The sequence below is a fragment of the Bos mutus genome, chromosome 6 (assembly GCF_027580195.1).
Source record: "Bos mutus isolate GX-2022 chromosome 6, NWIPB_WYAK_1.1, whole genome shotgun sequence".
NCBI lineage: Eukaryota > Metazoa > Chordata > Mammalia > Artiodactyla > Bovidae > Bos > Bos mutus.
The window spans coordinates 40,796,335-40,813,659 of NC_091622.1; the positions used below are offsets into that span (position 1 = coordinate 40,796,335).

The 17,325-nt window shown below is 39.2% G+C and overlaps 1 protein-coding gene across 1 annotated transcript in view; it reads right to left on the minus strand.

Moving 5' to 3' along the window:
- KCNIP4 (potassium voltage-gated channel interacting protein 4) overlaps positions 1-810 on the minus strand; it is a 579,638-nt gene extending 578,828 nt beyond the window's left edge. Inside the window, exon 1 of the mRNA XM_005897072.3 lies at positions 321-810. Coding sequence (XP_005897134.1) covers positions 321-420 — 100 coding nt within the window. The 5' untranslated portion in view covers positions 421-810. The remainder of the gene's footprint in view (positions 1-320) is intronic.
- Between the last annotated feature and the right edge of the window lie 16,515 nt (positions 811-17,325).

A 17,325-nucleotide genomic window follows, 5' to 3' on the forward strand; every position in this document is an offset into this window, starting at 1 on the left:
AATAACATCAATATGGACTAAATGCTCTCAATACAAGCAGATATACCGGTTATAAACATTTTATCTCAGTTTAAGTGCTAACATTCGGACTCAAAGTGTTTCTCATAGTTTTAACGTTCTTTTGCTCTGAAAACGTTACTGAAACTTACCAAAAAAGTTTATTTTATTAATCTTTCCTACCCTGAAAAACCCACCTCTCCTGAAGTCCACCCCGGAGTAACATTTCTCTGATCTCATTCCAGGTGCCTCTTACGCTCCCTCAAGAAATTTTTATTGCAAAACAGAGAATTTTTAGAAGTCACTAAAAAGCACTCCCTTACCTTCTAAACCTGCTTCAATCAGCCCAAACTGTTCCAATAATTTAACAAAAAGCACAATGACGATCAGAACTGCTATCATCTCAAGCCCTTCCAAGTTCATGGTCAGCTAGGTCATGGTCCGACCACAGCTACTGGAAAGTGCTCCTCTGCCTGGCTCTCTTTGTAAAGCCATTAAACTACATTAAGAAGGCTACTGCCAGAGAAGGGGAGGAGGAGAGCTAGAGAGAGAGGGAGAGAGAGAGGGAGAGAGAGCGCAAGGAGACGACGAGATGGAGAGAGGGCGTGAATGAGAGAAAATGCATTCATCCTGTCTACTGTAGCAGAGGCCAGAAGTGGCAGCCGGATAAAGTCGGGCCTGTCGGAATTATCGGCTTCCTCTTTATCACTCTTACACAGAAAGACAGCCACGCATGAAGTAAGGCGCAGATCAATCGAAGACTCGGGAGGTTACCAGGAAGGTCCCCAGAAAACAGGACGCCCGGCAGTGATGGCTCCGCAGCCCCGGGACCAGCGCGCCCCGCGCCGCCGCTGCCGCCAGTGGCTTTGTTGGGCTGGTCAGTTGCCTTGGAAACGGAAACTAACCAGGGGCTGGACTCCCGCTGCAGACAGGGACCAGAGCATCGAATTTGAAATAAGAACAATCTGAAAATGCCGAAAGGCGAAGTGACAGCTTAGATTCAGCTGCTTCAGAAAGCCTGTTTACAAGTCAGGAAAAGCGAAGTGTGTATTTTGTCCCAACTAGCTGAGCGCAGAGAGAAATGAGGCTTAAGGGACTCTCGTGCAATATTGACTTTATTTTTTCAGTGAGTTGCCTTATCCTGGAGCTCTGTGTGAGTCATTGTGAACTAATATTCCGGTTTGAGTGGTAATCATCACATCGTTTCAAAGCATGGGTATGATAAACTAGTAAGTATTCTTAATATTTGTAAATCTTAGAGTTTAGAGTTACCTTATGCATTAGCTCATTGCCGTTCAAAACACCAAAATATATAGTTAGGTATATTCTTTCATTGTGTACTTTCTATGCTTGTTTGTATGTTTTTAATTGATTTGAGTAAATCTGGAGCCAGAGAAAGTTTAAGAACAGTCAATCAGAAACAAAATTTTTTGGAGTTTCTGTCTCTAACTTACACAACCATTTCACGTTTGTGTCTCCCCTATTACTGACCAAATAGATCAAGCTCACATTAAAATACAGAATTAAAAAAAAAAAAAAAAAAAAAACAAGAGTTAGAAAGCATCTCATAAGCAAAATTCAAGTCTCCTGTTTCAGAGGTGAGCAAACTTAGGAGCAAGAAGGAAGAGGAAACATCAGGCAAAGGCAGGGCAGGGTAGCTTTTGAAGAAATAGAGCAAAATGATTTGGAGGAGGGACTCCAGAGCCTGACTTTCTGTATTCAGGTCTGACTACTTACTAGCTGTGTGATCTTGGGAAAGTTACTTAACATCTCCATGCTTTAATATCCTCATCTGTAAAAGGGGACATGGTAATAGCACTTAGTTCATTGGACCTTTGAGGGAATTAATGAGTAATACTGTTAGGACAGATTAAGAGCTCAGTCACTACTAGCTCTTGTTTTTATTACACGTCTCTCCATGCTTATGCATACCACTCAGAGCTGGCAGGGAAATTACCCTGAGATACAACGCTCATCTTATCATATGTGTGTGTGTGTGCTAAGTCACTTCAGTTGGGCCTGACTCTTTGAGAGCCCATGATCAGTAGCCTGTCAGGCTTCTCTGTTCATGGGATTCTCCAGGTAAGAATATTGGAGTCAGTTACTTATTACCTTCCTCAGGGGATCTTCCAGACTCAGGAATCAAACTCACATCTCATTATGTCTTCTTCATTGGCAGGCAGGGTTTTTACTGCTGAGCTACATGGGAAGCTCCAAACCTTCCATGGCTCCCCATCTGCCTACTGAATAAAGTCTATGCTCCTTGGAGCACCATCTTGGTTTCTACATGATCTGGTACCAGCTTGAGGATTGTATCTCGTTAGCCTTCTGTTTATTCACTATACCTGACAGCTCAGCTTCCTTCCTCCAAACTCATTCTGTGCTTCTCCATCATATAGACTTCGTTAAAAAAAAAAAAAAAAAAAAAAAAAGCATGTATTTTGAAAATCCTTTCCACACCAACTCAGCCTGTCAGGCTCATAAAACTTTTCCATGAAACTTCTCCAAGCAGAACTGAAACAACTCTATCCCTTTTTTTGTGTTTTTGTAGTACTTTTTTTTTTTCTGTCTTACAGTATATTATAGCCACTTGGGTGAACATCTTCACAAATTAAGGGTAAGTTTCTGGAAGGCATAAATCATTTCTTTTTTATCTTTAAGCTCCCCACATGCCTCCACGGAGGGCAAATCATACTTCATTGATGTGCAGTATAGGTACTTGTTGGATAACAATAGTCACTACTAATTATGTAATTACCACATACCAGATGCTTTATGTGTTCTGCTTTTCCCTGTTAGTCACTCTGAAAACAGATATAATCAGAGGAAATTTACAGAGGAACACTGCACCTCCTAAAATTTAAATAACAGGCTCAAGGTCATGCTGCTGTTGAGTGATGGGACCAAGATTCAAACTCTGATTTGTTCAACCCTAAGTCCCTTATTTCTTCTCATTATTCCACACAGTTTTAAATGAATTAAAAAGCCAAGCATTGGCACAAGTACTTATCAGCCTAGGAATGAATGTTACACCCAAAATGATCCTCCCAAAATGTTTTGTGGCATTCTAACTAATCCATTAATCCCTATAACTTTGCAACATGAGAAGTTTTCAAACTAGTAGTTAACTGAATCCATGGCGCTTCCTTCCTGCTCATTCACAGGATTCTTATCACTTACTTAAACACACATAACCTGTGGTCTCCAGATGGGGTTTTTCTTTGTTTTTCTGCCCTAGGTAACTCAGTGCAGCCCTTCAATTTGCCCTATAAATAAAATTCAATGATTACTTTTTTATGTTCACAATTAAAATTGATATCTTGGCCATAAAAGCAAAAATAAATAAGTGTAACTACATCAATCTGAAAATCTTCTGGGTAATAAAAAAAGAAGTCAACAAAATAAAAAGGCAACTTATGGGATGCGAAAAGTATTTGCAAACTATATATCTAATTCTGGGTGGAAATGTCACCCTGTTGACTTGTGAGCTATAAATGTTCACCTTTTAAAAATATAACTTAAAAATATATCTAATAAAGGGTTAATATCCAAAATATATGAGGAACTCATGCAACTCAATAGCAGAAAAAGGCAAATAACTTGATTAAAAAATGTGCATAGGTCCTGAATAGACACTTTTCCAACATGACATACAAGTGGCCAGCAGGTTATGAACAGGTGCTCAACATCATTAATCATGAGGGAAATGCAAATCAAAACCTTAATGAGATACCACTTCACACCTGTTAGTATAGCCATTATCAAAAAATAAAAGATAAATATTAGCAAGGATAAGGAGAAAGGGTAATTTTTTGTGCTGTAAATTGGTACCATCATTGGGGAAACATTATGAAGGTTGTTCAAAAAATTAAAAGTAGAGTTATCACCTAATTTAGAAATATATACTGAGTATATATATATGAAGTAAATGAATTCAGTACTTTGAAAAGTTTCCTGCACTTTCATGTTCATTACTCATAACAGCCAAGATATGGAAACAACCCAAGTGCCTGTCAGTGGATAAATGGATAAAGAAATTGTGATACACACACACACACACACACAGGAATATCATTCTGCCTTGAGAAAGAAGGTAATCCTGACATTTGGGACAACATGGATGAACCTACAGGACATTATGTTAAGAAAAATAAGCTAGACTCAGAAAGACAAATACTGCATGATCTCATTCAAATGTGGAATCTAAGAAAGTTGAGTTTGCAGAAGCTAATTGTAGTTACCAGGGGTGGGGAGGTGGGGCAGATGTTGGTCAAAGCATATGAAGTTGCAGTTATGTAGGATGAATAAATTCCAGATATTTAATGCATAGCATGATGATTATAGTTAATTATATTATATTGTGTACTTAAAATTTGCTAAGACAGTAGATTTCTGGTGCTATCACGACAAAAAAGGGTTACTCTATAAGGACACATATATGATAATTAGCTTGACTGCAGTAATCATTGCACTATGTATATCAAAATATCATATTGCACATTTTAAATATATATAATTTTATGAAAATAAAATTGATGTTCCTGGACTGAGAACTGTGTATAGGTACTATGCTAGTGAAAAGTGCTAGAATAAGGATCTGTCCACTAGGTCTGGGTGTTACAGTGATGGGTTCCTTTGGACCTGAATTGTTCTTCCCAGTGCAGATGTTTGGAAGATTCTCTTGTAGCTCAGTCAATAAAGAATTCACCTGCAATGTAGGAGTCTGCCTGCAATGCAGGAGATGCAGATTGGATCCCTGGGTTGGGAAGATCCCCTGGAGAAGGCAATGGCAACCCACTCCAGTATTCTTGCCAGGGAAATCCCATGGGCAGAGGAGCCTGATGGGCAACAGTCCTTGGGGTTGCAAAAGAGTCAGACAAGACTTAGTGACTAAACCACCACCCCTGACCCCAGGGGCAAAGAATAAAGTGCAGATGTTTACCACAGACTATTTGGCTCATAAGCTCAGGCCTTTGCCCTTGCTGTTCCCTTTAATAATGCTTATTCCCAGAATGCTCTGTGAATAAGCGACTTTTTTTAGGTCTTAGCTTTTAAGCCCCAAGACAGAGAGGCCCTTGTTAACCACAACATCCCCTGGAATCACTACTCCTTGAACAAGTGCTCTTTTCCTCCAAAGCATCATCACCACTTGATAGGTATATCTGTCTAACTATTTATAGAGTATCTCCTCCTGTTAGAATACAACCTCCTACCTATGAAGGCAGAGATTTTTATCCATCTTGTTCACTGGGATATCCCTTGAACTTAACATTGTGCCTGGCACATAAGAGGCATGCATGTATGCTAAGTCACTTCAGTTGTGTCTGATTCTTCATGGACTGTAGGCTGCCAGGTTCTTCTGTTCATGGGATTCTCCAGGCAAGAATACTGGAGTGGGTTACCATGCCCTCTTCCAGGGATCTTCCCATCCCAGGAATCAAAGCCATGTTTCTTACATCTCCTGCACTGGGAGGCAGATTCTTTACCACTAGAGCCACCTGGGAAGCCCTCATAAGAGGCAATGACTAACTTTTGAGTGAATACTGTAGCTAACATTCTCACCTTCCCTAAAAGCCACCTGCTCTCTCACTGATCTTCCAAAGCCCCACTCCCTGTTATCTAAAGAGTAAAGTCCACCTGGGGATCCTTGCAAGGTTTCTGCATGCTCCCTCTCAATGCTATCACAGCATGGTGTTCCTGGTATCTCTCCTTAAGGGGAGCCATAAGCTTGCACATTCAAATGTCTTGGCTGTGTTCTTTTCTCAGTAAGATTTGCATTTCCTGATGATGTGACCAAGGAAAGCAATACAAGGAAGGCATCAGAGAAGGTCTCTCTGTCCAAAATACCGGAACACCATTGGTATGGAGGGTGAGAAGACCCTGGTATGGCTTCCACTCCCATCCTTGGATTGCAGTTGGAAGGACACTGAAGTCTAAATGGGAGAAGTGACCTTGTCAATAACTCTTAACTTTGAGTCATGGCTTGGACTCAAATTAAAACATTAATGCGATGTCTTTTCTTCCAATAGAGCCTGGCCTTCTCTTAAAAGAGAAATACTAATCAGGTGATGCTAGTGGTAAAGGACACGTCTGCCAATGCGGGAGACATGAGAGACATGGGTTCAATCCCTGGATTGGGAAGATCCCCAGGAGGAGGGCATGGAAACCCATTCCAGTTTTCTTGCATGGAGAATCCCATTGACAGAGGAGCCTGGTGGGTTAGAGTCCATATGGTTGCAGAGAGTTGAACATGACTAAAAAGACCACGCACCCATGCAGAGTAATCAGTATAAAGAAGGGACCTGGGCACAGACTCCAGAACTTCTACCCCATTCAAGTGACTTCAACTTTCTAAGCCTCCGTTTGCTGGTCTTCAAAATGGAGCCAATATACCTTTCTTGGGGGTATTATGATGATTAGGTACAATAATATTTGTGAATGATACTTACGCTCCTGGAGCATATAATTTGCTAAACACAGGGCTAAGCACAATGACTGTCCCACCCTCCAAACCACTCTGAAGAAGATAAAGATTTTTATTCTCACCATACAGATGAAAAAGTGGAGGCCTGGGAGAAGTAAGTAAATTGCCTGATGTCCCAAAGCATCAGAGGCCAGTCAGGCTGCCAGCTGTCACTGACAGTGGCCAAATATACACTAATCACTTGATACATGCTTTCCTTCATTAACATACAAGCTCCACAGGGAAAAGTAACCAACGCTTCATTGTGACTTTTTAAAGATGGCTTATCCTTTCTGGCTCGATGTGACTTTAGATGCAGGAAAGTTCCATCCCCCACCCTGGGGGTGGGTGGAAAGGAAGGATGAGCATGAGGTAGTGGTGAAAGAAAGGGGGTGCTGTTATGGTTATTTACCAAAGCTTTACATGAAGTACTTTTAAGAAGCTAATGAGGAGGGTTAGAGGCAGGTCTGGGTTTCTGCTTAAAAGAAGCATCAACAAAGAAACTTTGGGGAGTCGCTCAGGCTCTGCTGCCACTAGGTCTCCTTGGCCTGTTCCCAGAAAAAGGAGCGCACTTAATTAGAGACACTCTGACTCTTGCACTTCAGGGCATATCCCTAAAGTGCTGTTTATTCAAAATCACCAGTTACTGGCAGGAATAAACCCATTTCTGCTTCGTTTTCAGCAATAGGGCTTTTGGAAGGAAAACAATGTTTCCTTCCAAAATGAGAGATGAGCCTGCCCTTTGATGAACTGAGGCAGGGGGGCAGGGAACAAAAGGATTCTAGTTATGTGTATCTGTGCATTTTTGATTCCAAGTTGGGGATGATATTAAATAGGGTGAGGTGGGAGGAGTGGAGGAACTTTCTCCAGATCCTACTCTTAGAGTCTCAGTTAGTTAGCCTGGTCAAAAACTAAACTTCATCTCAACTATTTCTGATTATTCATCATTTATTCACGTGTTAGCTTTATGGTCCAGGTACTGTGCAAGGTGGTATGGGTAATAAACACCTTTCTTCAGTCTTTGCAAAGCTTTAAATCTATTAAAATGAAATTTATCTGATAGTAGCTAATATTTTTAGGATAATCAGTATTTGACAGATAAGCACTTTATATGAATTCTTTCACTGCATCCTCATGTAAACCCTATGAGGCAGATGCCATTATCTCCATTGTACAAGGTGAAGCTGAGGAACAGAGGGCTTAGTAGATGACATCAGGAAATAGCCAACCCAGGATTTAAAACCAGGTCTGACTCCAGAGATCATGATCAGATAGTATTTTAGATGCACAGCTGCATCTGGTGATAGCCTTTAAGCAAAGTACCATAAGAGTGGAAAGTCCCACTTAGGTTGGATGGCAGAGGTAGGAAGGAGAATGCAACCAAGATCAACTTCATTGCATTGGGCTTATACCATATAAACATTAAGTAAGAGGCTTTCTTTTCTTCATAGCAAGGGCAGTCTGCATTATATGATTGGTGGAGAAGGAGGCTAGTCTTCCCAGAGAATTTGACCGGTGCCTGGAAAATACTCTAAGCCAGCTAAATCAGTTGCACTGACACCTCCATTAAGTGTCTTCCTTATTTTCAGGCCATCTCCCATTGTGACACATAAAATGAGCCTCAGTTGCCTGCTTCTTCTAGTTCCTCCCTCTTCTTTGATAATTACTTATACCAAAAGAATCTTGCCTGAATCCCATGATTGAGTGAACAAAGGAGGATATTTGGCCCTTAAAAATGAATTGAAATATAACTAAGCAGCAATGCATCACATGAGAAATGTGTCTTGGTATAACGTGAAAAAATAAACACACTTATGGAAGTGGCAGGATAATGCAGACATTAGGAACATACTCGGGTTCAAATCACCCTTCTGCTACATTAAAGCTTCCTGGCTTTGGGCAGGTTCCTCAAATGATTCATTGTAAAGCACTCAAAACAAACTGTCACATAGTAGATGCTCAATGACTGGTACCTGTTACTGTAATTAATTATTGAGCCCATTGCTATACATCAAGTGCTGTGCTCATTGCTTTACATGAATTATCTCAATAAATCCAAATAACTCAATTAGTTAAATACTGTTATTATTCCCAGTCACCATGTGGATAAGAAAGAGTAGGGTATCTTCAACTGATTTGGGATTCTAAAATGGATACATTGCTCATACCCACCCATCAAATTTACCATCATCTTCACCACAAGTGACACGAGAATAATTTATTTATAATGACCTGACTTTTAAATCATTCTTTTAAAAAAAAAACAAAACAGAAATCTAGCTCTCCCTGTTGCAAAGAAAAATACAGGTAAATAGCATTAAAGTAACTTTTCTGGGCACTGGTTTTTGAGAACATGTTAGTCACTTTCTATTCTAGAACATTCCACAGAATGAAAAGATATGATGAGGTGTTAATGTGGCATCAGACTACACAGACTCAGGTTCAACTGGATTGTCAGAGTCCCGCATCTGCCAAGGAAATTCATCTTCAAGGACATATTCCGCTGTCCCACCAGTCTCATAGCCTGACCTATGCATCACATTCACATCCCATGAACAGACAATGTCCTGATGGTAAGAGACTTCCCTGGTGGCTCACTCGGTAAAGAATCCACCTACAGTGTGGGAGATTGAACATTGGTTCAATCCCTGGGCTGGGAAGATCCCCTGGAGGAGGGCATGACAACCCACTCCAGTATTCCTTCTGGAGAATCCCCATAAACAGAGGTGCCTTGTGGGCTACAGTCCATGGGGTTGCAGAGTCAGACACGACTAGGAGACTAAACACAGCACAACACAAGAGACCAACACTGCACCAGGCTTCACCAGGCAACCTTGTCCTTGGGATAAATAGCAAAGGCAATCTGCTCAGTGGATGAAGGTAGTTAAACAGAGGAACAATAGGCAGTGACTCAGACACACTTTGAAGCTGTATTTTAGTGCATCCTTACAGGACTGAAGATAAATGGGAAGAACTGTAAATAGTAGCAATATTATCCAGGACTGGCAAGAGAGAACAGAAAACTGTTATACATATATATTAACTGGCAGTGCTTAAAGTTTAGACTGCATCAGAATTACCTTGAGATCTTCTTCAAAGTGAATCCTCAGACCTCCCCAGAGATTCTGATTTAGTAGGTCTCAGATAGAGCTCATGAATCTCCATTTTTTTATCAAACATTTCATGATTCTAATGCAGGACTTCTCTGGACCACACCATGAGAAACACTGCATTAATCTGCTCAGTCTTATCCAGTAAGTAACATAGCCTTCAGGGAGACATTTCCCCAGCTTATTAAAAACTAGCTGAGAGTCACACATTTTATAAACTTGACAGGGTTAAGAATAGATAGGGGCTCCATCAGTTTCTCAAACTTCTCTAGAAAGCCTTTTTTTTTCCTACTAGAAGTAAGATATTTTTAAATCATTTGTGACTAGATACAAGTTTCCATACCATATTGTCAAAGTATTTTTTGGTGACTTATCCCCAGCCTCCATCACAACTTCTTTCACTAAGAAGCTTCAGATGCAAACTTCAGTGGAGACACTTCTCTTCATTGCTACATATCCTAGTTTCCATCTTGAATCTATCTCTGTAGCATCGTCTTTTTAGCTCTAAATGTAGTCACTTAAATGAGGGACAACACTGATATGCAGCCATCTCAATAACCAAGCAAAGTGAAGTAAATAGCAACTGATGGATGCCAATGTTCAGAAGTGTGAAGCTGATTTAGATAAAGTAGGCATTTCAGTTTGAGATCTAATAAAAAACAAAACAGCAGTCACAAGGAGCCTTTTCCCATTACTCTGCTGGGGATAATCTTTATCTAAATCAATATTGTAAAAGTAACAAAAGGCACAAAGTTGTCTGCTGCATAACTCATTTATTATGAAATTATATAAGACTCAAACAATTGAAACAGGATTATTTATGTGATCATTAAACCCAGGGCAATTTCTACAGATTTTTCATCTTGTTAATGGAAATCTTAGTCACAGATATATATTTAGCCAGGTTTCATTACAAATATTGTTACTTCCAACTAAGTATTCCTTATTACAGTTGACATGCTGTACTTCCTTACTGTGAACCAGTGAAGTAGCTCAGTCATGTCTGACTCTTTGAGACCCCATGGACTGTAGCCTACCAGGCGCCTCCATCCATGGAATTTTCCAGGAAAGAGTAATGGAGTGGGTTGCCATTTCCTTCTCCAGGGTATCTTCCCGACCCAGGGACTGAACCCAGGTCTCCAACATTGCAGGCAGACGCTTTACTGTCTGAGCCACCAAGGAAGCCCTTACTGTAGCAGAGTTTAAAAATTGTTTATTCTTTTATTTTACTGAACCAAAGAAGTAAAAAATATGAAAAGTAATATAGAATAATCCCCTTGACAACTTTTCATGCTACTCATATGTTGTAGTTTAATTACTAACAACTCTAACTTAATCACTTTTTAATAACTCTACTTTTCAACAGGAATATTTCAACTATCATAGCCATGATACTCATATCATGCTAGAATCAAATTTTGCATAATAACTAAGCTTATATTTTATGTGAAACACACATACCAGACTTACATTTAGGAGGACCACACTGACAAGAAAAAATGATTACCAGCACAATGGTATTATAACTCGTTAAATAACAGAAAGTGGCCTCAAAGAGGTAAAAGATAAACTTTTATACAAATTGAGGTATAATATGTTAAATTTAGCTATGGAAGCCATGAACAGCTTAAAACATTTTTGGAGGGTCATGAGAACCAGCTAGTCCAGTATGACCTGCTGGTTTGATAATCGAGGGTGTCACCTCTCTGCACTCTGGCATCACTGTAGTTATTATCTACTGCTACATAGCAAATTATCACAAGCTGAGGGACTTAGAAAAACACGAATTTCATATTTAGCAGCTTCCATGAATGAAGAGTCTGGTTATGGGTTAGCTGAGTCCTCCACTCAGGCTTAATCAAAGTGTAGCATCAGACCACAATCACTTCTGAAGCACTGGGTCTGATTCAGCAAACACTGGTTGCTCACAGAATGCATTTTCTTGTGGCTGTATGACTAAGGTCCCTATTTTCTTATTAGCTGTTGGATAGGGATCACTCCCAATTCCTAGAACTTGTTTTTAGTTCTTTGCCCTCTCTACAGAAGAAGGCAATGGTAACCCACTCCAGTACTCTTGCCTGGAGAATCCCAGGGACAGAGGAGCCTAGTGAGCTGCCGTCTATGGGGTTGCACAGAGTCGGACAGGACTGAAGCGACTTAGCAGCAGCAGCAGCAGCCCTCTCTACAACATGGTAGTTTGTTCCTTCAATGCCAGTGGGAAAACATCTCTTATGTTTCAGATCTCTCTGACCTCTTTTCAGGAGTGACTTGATTTGGTCAGAATCACCCAGGATTGTCTACTTTTGATGAACTCAAAGACAACTGATGGGGAACTTTAATTATGTTTGCAAAATCATTTCCACCATATACAGTCCCATAATTATGACATATCAGAATGATAAATCCTACTTAGAATTTATAGTTACCACAGATCACTACCACAGTTACAAATCAAATCTTACATACACTCAAGGGAAAGGAATTATACAGGGAAGGTACACCAGAGTGTGGAATCTAACGGCCATCTTAGAATTCTGCCTACCACAATGTATTCCTACTCTAATTGCTGAGTTGCCAGGGGTCCCATGGTTATGGGTCACTGAAAGATAATTTTTATTTCATTATTTTGATTCAAACTAAATTTGGGAGGATACTCGGCAGAGAGCTACAAGGCATTTGGCTGCTGAATGTACAGGAACAGACAGACAGATCTGAAGTCCTGGAGCGAAGCTGCCCACCAGCCACTCACAGCAGCAAGAGGAGAAAATGGCTAGAGAAAACCACAGCTGCACTATGGTTGTCCACTCTGGCACGGACTGCATATTGACCAGCTGTCTTCATCCACCTATGTGTAGAAAGCAAGAGAATAATATAGGAAAGGGTGAAGGGTAGCATGTTTGGTGCCATACCACGATAGCTTCCAGACTGCATTCATTATAGATTAGATTCTCTAGAGAGTAGATTTTGTCTCCTGCTTCTTATTACAATAGCAACTGCAGCCTAGCCCTCTTCTCACTATGGTCATGACCAATTTTACGGACATCTGTTTTACTCCCATCACAACAGATCACAGTGAAATCATTGTCTGAGTACAAATCCTAATTCCTTAACCTTAGTTACCTCGCCTATAAAATATACATGGAAATAACGTCTCAGAGTTCCTGAGTTGAACTTTCAACAAGTGAAGCAACCCAGATGAGTGCCAAGTAAAAAGAAAATAAATGTTATTGGTATTGGTATTTATAATTAGAATGGGTGGGTGTTATAGTTACTTTGCTCTCAACGTATACCCAGCTGTGTCAGAATTACAGCATCCACTCAATGAGTGCCTGCTAAAACTCTGTTAAGCCAGGTTCCCCCGTCTGATGTACCTTCAGTCTACACTATTGTTGGAGTGATAGGAACATGCCATTCACCATCTTCAACTCTCAGTGGTATCTTGCTGACTCCAGAATGGAATTCCCAAACCATATCAAGGCATAAAAATTTCCTTCCAGTCAAGGAGATCTCTAGCCTCATTACCCAAGAATCTGTCTTCAAGTCATGCTGAACTACTGCTGTAGTCAAAATATCAGGTTTATTTTTCCAACTGCTTCCTTTTACTTCTGAGAAGTCAACTTAAATATTTTCACTTGGGTGGGATATTTCACAAAACCCTTTCTCCAACCATACAATATTGACCTCCTTCTTTCTGCTTTATATTCATCTCACCTATGATCCTTTTAAGATTTATTAACTGGTTGGCATAACTAACTGCTCTATGAAACTATGAGTCCTTGAAAGAATCATATCTTATTTATCTTTCCAACATCAGGAATTATCCACGTGCATTAGTTGATCAGTAAATGTTGTGGTAAATGAAGAAGGGTTGGAAGAAAGGTCACAAGGGGAACTTAAGGCAGATGAAAAACCCTTCATGCGTTCATATCACCATGCCTAGAATCCCACCATTATTTCATTTTTCATTCCTGTAAATAACTTGAAAGGCAGAAAACATTAATCACTGACACCTTGGTGTGAAAGAGTTTTGTTTATCACTTTTGTGCAGGAAAAGTGGGACCCCTGGCAACCTGGCTATTTGACACCTGATTATACTATGCATAAAGGAGATATTCCTAAGAGCCAGTTTGTTAGCAGGTAAAAAAGCTCATCCAATAGAATAGTTGAACTGGAAAATCTAGAGTGATTCTAAGACAATCCAGTATATTCTAAGACAGTCCAGTGTTTCTAAGACAATCTCCAGTCTGCAAAATTGTGCCTCCCTTCTTTCCTATTAACGTTTTACTATATTGAACATTCACATTTTTGGGGGTTGGGGAAATAATAAGTAATGGTGGTTCAGATGATAAAGAACCTGCCTGCAATGTAGGAGACCTGGGTTCGATCCCTGGATCAGGAAGCTCCCCTGGAGAAGGGAACAGCTACCCACTTCAGTATTCTTGCCTGGGAAATTTTAGGGGCAGAGGAGACTGGCAGGCTATAGTCCACAGGGCTGCAAAGGATTGAACATGTCTGAATGACTGATCGCACACATACATTTTTGTTAGATGGAAATGCTTGTCATTAACAAGAGGAAAAAAATCATCATTTGCTCAGGGGAACCACGTGTGTCAATTTGCTTTTACAACATCTTGGACTTGATCAAACTCTCAATTCACATGTCAACTGTTCCTTTTTCATAATTTATAAACCCTAATGATTTTAGCATAATGTTAATCAACACATTTGCATTAATGAACATACAAATGATTTTGATTAATTAACATAAAATTGTGAAAATTTGCTTGTTACTCAGTGTCCAAAAACATTTTCCATCATTTTTCTATGACTCTCTACACTTTGAGGGGTTGGAAATGCAATAAAATTCATGGAGAAATCAAAAGGGCAAATGTATTTATATCAACTGCATTTTTTAACAATTCCATTTCAAAAATATGATAAAAATATCCATTCCTATAATATATATATATGTATATATATATGAAGTCACAAGGTATAGAGAGGTATATAGAGTATGTGTATGTAAGAATATTCACTGTCAGAACTTATGTATCCAAATGGGTCTTTTACCCTTTAAAGCTGTGTATGGAAGTTATGCAGTTGTTCCAATGGTGCTGCCCTTGCTCAAACATTTTCAAGCTCCCCTTTTGGGAATTCCCTTTAGATTCTGGCTACTATCAAGTTCAAACCTTCCACTCCTCTGCAGCAGTGAAAATGAAAATGAATGAGACTTTCATAACTGTCTCCTCATTGGTAAGCATTTCTGAAAATATTTAATGTTTTAAATATTTAATAATAACAAATTGAAAATATTTAATAGAATATATTTAATATTATATTAGAATACATTTATTAATATATTTATAATTTATATAAATATATTATGATATATTTCTAACAATAGAAAACATTTAATAATAGTAAATGACTCCCATGGCAGATGCCTTGTGAACCCTGCTGATGTGATGAGTACCTTGGTAACTGCTTGAGCTTCCCATGGTTGCATCTCTCTCTCAGCAGGAGTGTCATATCTAGCTAACCAGCAAATGTGGGCTCCTGAAGCTTGACATGGCTGGCCAAGATTCCACCTGCATATGGATTCCTCATGAAGTTAATAGAACCTAAAGCTTGCCTGAAGCCCGTCTGTGTCCTCACTGTCATTAGCATGAAAAATAATTCAAGCTTTATCCAACTCATAGAAAGGCACAGCCTCTTCTCATCATGTTTTAACTACTTTGTCTTATAAACTGCATCACTGAAAAGGGAGATACTCAAAGAAGGGAGTAACGTGGCTATTTTTTATTGACTTATGGCTACCCACTCCAGTATTCTTGCCTGGAGATTTCCATGGACAGAGGACCCTGGGAGGCTACAGTTCATGGGGTCTCAAAGAGTAAGACATGACTGAGAAACTAACCCTTTCTATGCACAGGTTTGCTAGGAAAGGAGGTTTGAAATCCAAGATTAGAATAAGCCTTTCATGTTTTCATTGAATTTCAATATATACTATCCTTGTCTACATTTCCAGGATAATTAGAAGTTCACAGCATCATTATCAGTCACAGTAATCCTAATAATTTCTTGCTACGCAGGATAGAAATGAGTCTCAACGATTCTATTCCATTTGGAAAAAAACATCTTGGATTCACCATTCCCTTAAGCTCCTGACGTTGAAAGTTTGAATTAGGATTTTGAAAAGGTCATTTTTCTATATATTATATCAGTTATTTACTTTTATATTTTGAGACTTATGCACTGTGTATCAAAGTACTTTTTTTTACTATTGTACCACTAAATAGCAGGAAAGAAAATGATACAGTAGTCTGTGCTTTCTTTTCATTCTAAAATCCTGTTATTTGTGTAGTGCTCACTGATATATGCCCCTAATAAGTGCAAGTTTCTACGTGAACTTCGGATTCATTTTATTAAAGAGCCTAGGCATAAAAAGAAGCTTATTTTTCTCCTTGTGGACTTAATCTTGTAATTTTACAAGGTTAGCACAAACCCTCTTGAGCTTATATTTTTCCCAGACATCAGAAACATGCAGTCATTCAATCAGTAATTGTTTAAGAAAACAATATATTTAAGCCTTAAATAAGCTATGGAGAAAAGTCAACATAATTCTTCCTGTTAAAAAATGAACTCTGCTCAATGTTATGTGGCAGATTGGATGGGACAGGAGTTTGTGGACAATGGAAACATGTATATGTATGGCTGAATTCCTTCGCTTTTCACTTGACACTATCACAACACTGTTAATCAGCTATATCCCAATACAAAATAAAAAGTGTTTTAAAAGTGAACTCTGGAACATTGCTATTAATAATTTGACAAGGGCTGTGCACACCTGTGAAGAATGAGGTGCTACACTAAGTAGATAATAAACCTGACATATTTGAAGAGAGAACTTATGAAGTAAGTGCAAATTCTAATATGGTACTTAGAGCTCACGCTCTTCCCAGGCAAAAAAAGGGAAATGCCAAAGATAAGTTTAAAGGGGGCCAAGGCCCTTCTTTCTGCTTGCCAAGATCTACCAGTCTGTCCATTCTTTCCATCTTCAGACAGGCTTTGCTAGCAGCTATGATCCTCTGGTCCCATTTACATGTTGTTGGATCAACCATACGTGAAGTAGGAATAGACTTAAGTAGCAACAGATACATTAATGTAGCATGGAATGAACCTTGCCTGAAGCCCTGCAGTGAACTTAGGATCCAGTGCGTAACCAGTTTTTGCCTTACATTTAAATCCACTGTTTACCTCTACTGCCTGCCTACCAATTACCAGAATGTCTCTTTTTGCTTATAAAGTCCTGGATCTCTGGAGATTGTCTTCTCCTCAGTGACTCACTGTGGTAATCTAACTTTTCACCCACTATGAGTCTACTACATCTTGCTGAATTTGTCTGATCCTTGAGTCACCTAGTCACCTCTTAAATATCAGTACACACGAGATAATGATAGCCCATCAAAGTTAACACCCTTCTACCCACGGTGAAGTCAGACAAACTTTGTCTTCTAACACCCTACACAGAAATACACATGTATGCACACAATCATATACACAATCAGTTAAAATTCTGCTCCCCAGCAATCCACTGAGTTCCACTGTATAATAATCCTTTTGAGGGTTTTATTATTGAAATATATTTGATTTACAATGTTAGTTTTGGGTTTATAGAAAATTATACACATATAATGCATATTTTAAAAGTTATATATATCAGAGAAGGCAATGGCAACCCACTCCAATACTCTT